This window comes from Musca domestica, unplaced genomic scaffold (assembly GCF_030504385.1).
Source record: "Musca domestica strain aabys unplaced genomic scaffold, Musca_domestica.polishedcontigs.V.1.1 55, whole genome shotgun sequence".
Classification (NCBI taxonomy): Eukaryota; Metazoa; Arthropoda; class Insecta; order Diptera; family Muscidae; genus Musca; species Musca domestica.
This window is the reverse complement of record NW_026712355.1, coordinates 1,163,740-1,173,237: the sequence shown is the minus strand read 5'-3', so window position 1 is coordinate 1,173,237 and position 9,498 is coordinate 1,163,740. Positions and strand designations below refer to the sequence as shown.

The 9,498-nt window shown below is 36.8% G+C and overlaps 1 protein-coding gene across 1 annotated transcript; it reads left to right on the top strand.

Annotated features, from left to right (window-relative positions):
* Positions 1-287: 287 nt before the first annotated feature.
* On the top strand, positions 288-8,994 carry LOC101893523 (elongator complex protein 1). Its single transcript, XM_005180821.4, has 6 exons — positions 288-916; positions 969-2,597; positions 2,670-3,448; positions 3,513-3,947; positions 4,021-4,376; positions 8,793-8,994. The coding sequence occupies exons 1-6, from the start codon at positions 350-352 to the stop codon at positions 8,855-8,857; spliced, it is 3,831 nt and encodes a 1,276-aa protein (XP_005180878.3). The 5' UTR covers positions 288-349; the 3' UTR covers positions 8,858-8,994.
* Positions 8,995-9,498: the final 504 nt, after the last annotated feature.

Here is a 9,498-nt window from a genome sequence, read left to right as displayed (position 1 = left end):
AAAACTTTTACATTTTTGCAGTTCAGGAACATACCACAAATTATGTATTTTTCGCCCATCAGTATTTGCTTTTAAACTCAACTTTCCATCCCTGCACTGTGGTGTTGAGATAACGTTACGTTACTTACCAATTAAATGCTCTCATACATGGTTGGCAACACATGATCAACCAATCGTTTTTTTCTTTTCGCCTTTATTCGTAAATAAACTGATTTGTCGAGAGTTGGTAATTCTCTCTCTAGGGCTCTATAGATCGAAAATTTATCTTAAAGAAATACAGTATTTTCTTCATGTTCTTGCACGTGCATGCCAGTGGGACTTGTTGTTTTTAAGTTTACACATCATAAAAATGCGCAATTTAAAGTTAAAATATTGCCTCTCCCACAAGGTGGGTATAGAAAATCCGAGAATTCTTTTGGTCAATCCAAATTCACAGAAGTTTGTCAACGAGAGGCGTTTTGCGGTGACCGAGAGTCAATTGTTTGCATTCGATGTTGCTGCCCAGTCGGAAAGTGTTATGGCCGAAGTGCCTGATATTGTGGCTGCCGAATATTTGGCTCTCGACAATCAAATATGTTTGGCCACCAGGGGTGGTGAAGTATTGCTCGTCAATCCTGAGACTTTGGAGATGAATGAAGGTACCTTCTGTGATGTTGGTATCGAATGCATGGCATGGAGTCCGGATCAAGAGGTTGTGGTTTTTGTAACCAAGGAACATAATGTTGTGGTCATGACCTGTACCTATGATCCGCTGACGGAGCATTCGTTGTACGATGAACAGACAGAGGCAGAGGGGGGATTTGTCAATGTGGGTTGGGGCAAGAAGGAGACACAGTTTCATGGCTCCGAGGGCAAGGAGGCAGCCAAGGTTAAGCAGGAGGTCGAGGTGCCGGTGAATTTGGAGGAAATTAATAAGGTAAGCGGTCCAATGGAGATAAATGTTCAATATTAAATGTTTGTTTTTTCAGGATATCATCATTAGCTGGCGTGCTGATGGTGCCTATTTTGTAGTTTCCTATGTCAGCCCGTCGAAGGGACGCACTTTCAAAGTATTCGACAAGGAGGGAAAACTTCAATTTGTGGCCGAAAAGCAGGCCAATTTATATGGCCCCACGGCCTGGAGGCCATCGGGCAATTGGATTGCCGTACCACAAAAATTACCCAACAAAAGCACCATTGCCCTGTTCGAAAAGAACGGTTTGCGCCATAGAGAAATTGTTCTACCATTCGATTTGGAAGCTACACCCATAGAAGATTTAAAATGGAGTTCAGATTCCGAGATACTTGGCATAAGGACCAAAACCAAAATCTATTTATACACCATTGGCAATTATCATTGGTATTTGAAACAGGTATTGGATTTCCAAGACCAAGAAGACGCGGTAACACATTACACCTGGGACAGCCGTATTGGAGAGGAGAAAACTCTGCACATACTTTTCCAAAGTGGCAAATATTTAATTTACAAATGGTACTGGGCCATTGATCGTCTGAATCGCACTGGCCTGGTGGCCGTTGTGGATGGTAATCAATTACTTTTAAGTGATTTCTCAAAGGCTGTTATACCACCACCCATGTGCACCAAGACATTGCAACTGGAGGGGGCCGAAGCAGGAGATTCCTACATTACCACAGTCACCCTAATGCAAGATGCCGAAGATGAGGTTCATTTGTGTATTCTGGACTCGCGCAATACCATATACTATTACAAATCTCATTTGTCGTATTTGAGCACATTCACACTTCAGTCACGATGGTCGGAGGAGCCTGCATCATCAGATATCCCACTGCAATATGGCAATTTACAATGGTTGGGATGTTTTGAGGGTGATAGCTATTTGGTGGCCAGTTTTAGTCAACATGACACAAGTCAAATCCATTTCCTGGCTGTGGGAGCTCCAAAGGGCCAAAAGAAAGTTGTGCAAGTGGCGGGCATAATATCCTGCCTCATGCCCTCTTGCCAAGAACAGGACTGTTCACTGTTCTATCAACTCCTAGATGATAATCGCATCGTTCAATTGGACAATGTTCTTTACCCGGGAGGGGAAACATCCTTCCAGCGTCATTTGGAATTATCCCAAAATATCGATCAAATGGAAATCTTCACACAGCCCAGTCATGCTGCCAAGACCCACACCATATGCCTTAGCAACAATCAATGTTTGTATGTGGATGATGAGAGAATTGCCACAGATGTTACATCGTTTTGTATGGCCGGAAATTATTTGACCTTTACCAAATTGACATCCTTGCATTTTCTACGGCTGGCCGATATGCGTTTGGTGGATGAACGTCGTCTGGAGCGAGGTGCCAAGTTGGTGACAACTGTGGCGAATAGTGCCCGCACTGTTTTGCAAATGCCTCGTGGCAATTTGGAGGCAATATGTCCCAGGGTTTTGTCTCTAGAATTGGTGGGGGCCCTTTTGGACTCTCAGCGCTATTGTCTGGCCTTTGATGTGCTGCGTAAACAAAGAATTAATCTCAACATAATTTGCGATCATAATCTCTGTACTTTTATGGATAAAATTGATGTCTTTCTCGAGGAGATACAGAATCCGAATTGGTTGAATTTATTCCTCAGTGATTTACAGAATGAGGTGAGTATTTGCCCTTCCTACCACCACCCCCCCCCAACAAAATTAGTTTCATGACTCCCTTTTCTCTTTCAGGACTTTACCAAGACCATGTATTCCAGTAACTATAAGCAGGACTCCCAATGTTATCCGGAGGCATTTAAAATCGAAAACAAAGTGAAGCTCATCTGCAAGGCATTGTGTGTGCGCATGGAGCAGTCAAGTGAGAAACGTTTCCGTTTACCCATCATAACTGCCTATGTCAAGTTGAGGCAAATCGAAAAGGCCCTTGAATTGATATGGGAGGAAAAGAAGCGGGAAAGTAGCGTCAACAATGATTCACCGGCTGTGGGTGCTGAGGAAGCCCTTAAATATCTCCTCTATCTGGTCGATGTAAATGAACTCTACAATGTTGCCCTGGGCACCTATGATTTCGGCTTGGTACTATTTGTGGCCCAGAAATCCCAAAAGGATCCCAAAGAGTTTTTGGCATTCCTGAACGAGTTGAAGGGTTACGAGCCAAATTATCGTAAATTTAAAATTGACGAACATTTGAGGCGTTTCGAAAAGGCCCTACAGCACATTGCCAATTGTGGCCGTGAGAAATTCCACGAAGCTTTGGAATTTATAAAACGTCATGAATATTATTCCCGTTCGTTGCAGGCCTATCAAAATGATGCGGAATGTTATGGGAAAATCTGCTTGGCATTTGCCGATCACTTGAGGGCCAATGGGAAATTGGAAGAAGCCAGTTTACTCTATGAGAGGGGTGGTAATCTGCAGCAGGCCCTGCTCAGTGCCAAGCACATTTTGGATTGGCAAAGGGCTTTAAAATTGGCCAAGCTAAGTGGACAGGATGTGGGCCAAGTTGCATTGTAAGTCAAACCCTCGAAGAAAATTAAAAAATTATCTAAGAAAACTTTTGTCTTTTATTTTCAGATCTCTGGTGGCTCCCCTACAGGAACAAGGTCGTTACGACGAGGCCTATCATCTGTCCAAGACCTATGGCCAAAACCCCAAAGATTCATTGCAATGCCTAATCAAAGGCAAGTTATTTTTGAAAGCCATATCTGAGGCCCAAATGCAACAAGGCTCCGATGACAATAAAACCCAAGATGAGGGGGATGATCTCACCACCTTGGTTACCAACGAGTTATTGGCCTATCAAAGTGTTTTACTTAATTCCATAAGCGGAGATGAAGAATTGTTTAAACAACACAAAAATCGTCTAATACAAGTACGTGCCAATCGCCTTAAACTGGCACAATTCGGTACAGGTGATGATGATCAAGTGGATATTGATGAATGTGATCTATTGTCGGATACCACAAGTATGCGGTCATCACGTTACACGGCCAGTTCCAGAGGGACAGGGTAAATAATTTACTCATTCATTTGAAGCTTATTAAAATAATTAAAATATTGTATTTCTTTCCTTGTGTCGTAGAAAAACCTTCCGTTCGAGTAAAAATCGCCGCAAGCATGAACGTAAAATCCTTAGCCTTAAACCAGGCAATCCATTCGAAGATATTGCCCTGATCGATGCCCTCTACAATCAGATAACCCGTTGCTTTGGCCAACAACAACATGTCCGTGATACATGCAAAGCTCTGCTACAGTTGCAACAGGACACGGCAGCGCGACAATTGCAAGCGAGTTACAAACATCTGTTGAATACAATGCAAAATTCTCTGGAAGATATCTGGATTGAGGAAATGTTGCAGAGTTGTGGACAACAATATTTGCAGGGTCCCAATGTCGATTATACCCAGTTGAAGAATGAACAACGTTATGCTATGCTGAGTAAGTATGCTGTAGAAACGTTGCTGCGTCCTTCTTGGCCAAGTGGGGTCTACCTATTGTGTCTTCTGTCTGGGTGGTGTGGAGATAATGAGTATCCAGGTTCGCAAATCGCGGCTGCGAGGAATTCTTTCGTCTAGATGAAAATCTAGATGGAATGAAAGCGATAATGATAGAGTAACATTCAGGTTTATCCCTGATGTTACTGTTGCTCAGGCGAAACCCGATTATGGGTTTGGCCTTCAATTGTGGTAATTATTGGAACAAGGAACCACTTCCTGTATGGAAGAAACATCTGTGGCACACAAACACGTAGGTGTGGGGCAACAGTCGAGGACTGACTTAATCTATTGTGCTCATGTCCTTTTTACGACGGCTTCCGGAGTCTACATTCCCTAGGTATCTCCAATGTTGAGGGCAATTGGGATAGTTGTGTTCTCTCTACTAGATCCCCTTGGGGTGTTTGCTAGTCGCACCTTCGACCGTCGTCGGGCACTAGGGTGAGTTGTGTATGTGTTGTTTGAATGTGTCTGCCCTGTGTGAGTATGAATGTGGGATGAGTGTGTGGTTTGGGGGGTCTAAGTATGTTTGTTCCGCCTAGAGGTATATAATAGCCACAAGGGGTTACCAGTCCCCTGGTCACATGGAACTGAAAGTGGAAGTAACTCGGTTATAAGACTTGATAAGAGGTTTTTTCTTGTGCCGCAGGTGGTTTGGACTCATAGGAAATCTCAATTCTTTGCCTTGCCATCATAGACCCCCTTCAGATCTTGTCGGGTGCACTTTCAAACCTTATCGGCTGTCGTTCGCCAGCGTCAGAGGGGCAAAGGTGAATAATTCTCGCTCCTCGTAGCAGCTGTTAGAAATCTACATCCATCTAAACGTGGTGATTAGACTGATCCATCAGTGTAGCATTCGTCCCATTCCTCGATCGTGGTTTAAACGTTCTCTTATTTTGGGTGATGTATGGAGCAAAAACTTGTAGTAGTTTCGACAACAAAGACTGACCGGATCGGGTGCTGTGGGTGTCAGGAGCCCCTAGGCCCGTAAATCTATTCTTTTTTAAGTGCAACACGGTGGTTGTGGTTTATACCTAAATCCCATGTAGAGCTACTGCTTAATGTGGAGTTGCATTCTTAAGGATTACCACTCTCTAAGATGTTGGGTAATTCCAAAGGGGAACTGGCCGACGCATCGTATCGCGACCCCTGTGCATCATGGTCGTTAAAGCAAAAATGATTTAAAATCCCCTCGATATCTGATATTAGCCATTTGTTGCACAATAAATCTGAAATCAGATAAAGGTATATATGGGTGCAATATCTAAATCTGATCCGATCTCGATAAAATATGACAGAGGTATTTTTGGGCTGTATCTAATATCTGATACAAAAAAGCATTAAATCACATGGTCTGGTGTGAAGATGGAATATATCGGTCCACTTTTTCTGGTACCATCTCCACAAACGGTCAATATTTTGAATATCCATGAAGCTCTTAAAACGCAGAATTAACATCCGATTAAATTCAGATTTGGTATATCTCAGTGTTTCTACCAACAAAAGATCTGTTGTAAAGATGGTAGAGATCGGACCACACCTTCCGGTACCTGCCTCACAACGTGTCAAAATTGTGAATAACCAAAACGATTATAATATCTGAAATAAACATCCGACTCTCTTCAAATTACACACATCCTAACATTTTTATTAATACAAGATTTGCTGTGAAGATGGCATATATCGGCCTACTCCTTCTGGTACCTTCTCCACAAAGGGTCAAAATGTTGAATAACTATAAAGCTCATAAGACGCGAAATAAGCATCCGATTCCATTGAGACTTGACACGTCTCAATATTTTCATCAACACAAGATATGTTATAAAGATGTTGGAGATGGGACCACATCCTCTGGTATCTAACCCACAACGGGTTAAAAATTTGAACCACCATTCTGTGGAGGGTATATTAGCTTTGCCATTCCGCTTGTATCTCCTCGAAATATTCATAATAGACCTTACATTCTGGATCAGTCCGTCTGTCTGTAGTAATCGCACTATCTTTCGAACGTATTGAGATAGAAGGCTAAAATTTTGTATACATGCATATAGTAGGTAGCAAATGCGCCATGCCGGTCCACGTTTTCGTATAGTTCCCATATGACGGTACCTCCTGATATGCGGTATTTTTATGATTTTAGCTACATTATTTATAGGAATTATTTCAAATTTCATATTTAAAGTTCTTAATGGGTACTATAACCTATGGCAAAAAAATTAAAAAAAGTCCACATATTCGTATAGCCCCCATATGACGATACCTCCCGATACTCGGTATTTTCATGATTTTTGCGACATTATTCACCGTAATTGTAACAAATTTCGTATTTAAAGTTCGTAAAGGGTACTACAGCCTTTTTTGAAAGATTTTCATTTTTTTCGAATTGGTGGAGGGTATTAAACCTGATTATTTACTTGTTTAAACAATAATTTTTCAAAGAATCAGAAAGCATTGATTAAAAAAAATCAGAGAACTAACAAACGTAGATTTCTAAAAAAAATATATTTTTTAAAGAATCAACAAACATTGATTAAAAAAATATATATATTTTCAGAGTGGATTTTTAAGAAATATTTTTTTAAAGAATCAACAAACGTGGATTTTTAAAAAATATTTTTTTAAAGAATCAACTAACATTGATTTTTAAAAAATATTTTTTAAAGTATCAACAAACGTGGATTTTTAAAAAATATTTTTTTAAAGAATCAACAAACGTGGATTTTTAAAAAATATTTTATTAAAGAATCAGCAAACGTGGATTTTTAAAAAATATTTTATTAAAGTATCAACAAACGTGGATTTTTAAAAAATATTTTATTAAAGAATCAGCAAACGTGGATTTTTATAAAACATTTTATTAAAGTATCAACAAACGTGGATTTTTAAAAAATATTTTTTTAAAGAATCAACAAACGTGGATTTTTAAAAAATATTTTTTTAAAGAATCAACAAACGTGGATTTTAAAAAATATTTTTTTAAAGAATCAACAAACGTGGATTTTTAAAAATATTTCTTTAAAGAATCAACAAACGTGGATTTTAAAAAATATTTTTTTAAAGAATCAACAAACGTGGATTTTAAAAAATATTTTTTTAAAGAATCAACAAACGTGGATTTTTAAAAATATTTCTTTAAAGAATCAACAAACGTGGATTTTAAAAAATATTTTTTTAAAGAATCAACAAACGTGGATTTTCAAAGAATCAACAAACGTGGATTTAAAAAAAAATATTTTTTTAAAGAATCGACAAACGTGGATTTAAAAAAAAAATATTTTTTTAAACGTTGACTTTAAAAAATAACAAATGTGGATTATTAAAAAATATTTTTTCAAAGAATCAACAACGTGGATTTTTAAAAAATATTTTTTTAAAGAATCAACAAACGTGGATTTTTAAAAAATATTTTTTTAAAGAATCAACAAACGTGGATTTTTAAAAAATATTTTTTTAAAGTATCAACAAACGTGGATTTTTAAAAAAAAAAATTTAAAGTATTAACAAACGTGGATTTTTTAAAAAAAATTTTAAAGTATTAACAAACGTGGATTTTTAAAAAAATATTTTTTTAAAGTATCAACAAACGTGGATTTTTAAAAAAATATATTTTTTTAAAGTATCAACAAACATGGATTTTTAAAAAAATATTTTTTAAAGTATCAACAAACGTGGATTTTTTAAAAAAAATATCTTTTTAAAGTATCAACAAACGTGCATTTTAAAAAAAATATATTTTTAAAGTATCAACAAACGTGCATTTTTAAAAAAATATTTTTTTAAAGAATCAACAAACGTAGAATTTTAAAAAAAATATTTTTTTAAAGAATCAGCAAACATGGACTTTAAAAAAATAATAAATGTGGATTATTAAAAAATATTTTTTCAAAGAATCAATGAATGTGGATTTTTATAAAATATTTTTTCAAAGAATCAACAAACGTGGATAACGTTTATTAAAATATTTTTCAAAATTTGAAGCTAGTGACATTCCATGTTATGCGAGATTAGAAGAAACTTTTTTCGAAAAATCTTATTTAGAAGAAGTGGAGTTAATTAACATTTTTAATGGGTATATGGGATGTGGTTGGAAACAATTAATTTAACTATGTACAATTTATCTATTACATATTAACAGAATTAAAAAGGAAAAAATGTAAAATCGACAGACAACTTTAAAGTTATTGTGATAGAAATACTATATTCGAATGTAAAGAATTGAATTTATGAAGAAACAAAATAAATCTAATCAATTCGACTTCTATAGAAGTCTGTAACGAATAAAACAAATTAAATGATTTTCAGCTACGTAAACTCCTATTTAATTAATTAACATATCTTATTTTTGTCTCTTTCATTTTAGGTACCATAAAACGTTTCAAGCCCCAGCTAAGTCTTGCGGATTGGGAACATCAGATATTGCAGTAAAGGACATGAAATGGAGGTTGATTCAATTTTGTTATGTGGTTTAAGATTATCGTACTCTCCCACTAGTAGTAGATATAATCTAATTACTATTTATGTATCAATAACATATTTTTTTAAATAATTTTTAAAATACACCAAAAAAATAAGAAACAAAAAAAAAACTACAACTAACTATTTTACATTACATGGCAATTTGAAATTGTTGCTGCTGCTGCTGTTTGGTTGTTAACTTTCATTTTCATCGTTCGTCAGATGTGGTATTGTTGGCGGGTGTTGTTTCTGCGATTATGCAAATATTTGCCATATTTTATTTCAAAACGAAATGAAACACCACCACCATCGCCAGCCAATAAATTATTATTAACTTTTCTTTCTTTTGAATGTTTTTGTTTTTTTGCTTTTGTTGTCTATTTTCCTTTAATGTTGTTGCGTGGCGGGTTTTGTTTCGAAAAGAAAACAAAAGAAAAAAAGAAACAACACCTTCATTTAAAATCGTTTAACAAACGCAAATCTTGAGAATTGACTAACCATCAACCTACCCCACTAATTTTTGAAATTCAACCTCCCTTCCTACCTCCCTACCTCTGTCGGTTAGACGAAAGCAACCTCCTTCACCATTTATTGATCATGCAATTGTTTTG

Excerpts from the sequence above, each read along its gene's own strand:
- LOC101893523 (XM_005180821.4), top strand. The coding sequence starts at position 350 with ATGCGCAATTTAAAGTTAAAATATTGCCTCTCCCACAAGGTGGGTATA. Across the intron at positions 917-968 it reads ATTTGGAGGAAATTAATAAG|GATATCATCATTAGCTGGCG; the intron begins GTAAGCGGTCCA and ends TTGTTTTTTCAG. Across the intron at positions 3,948-4,020 it reads GCCAGTTCCAGAGGGACAGG|AAAAACCTTCCGTTCGAGTA; the intron begins GTAAATAATTTA and ends CTTGTGTCGTAG.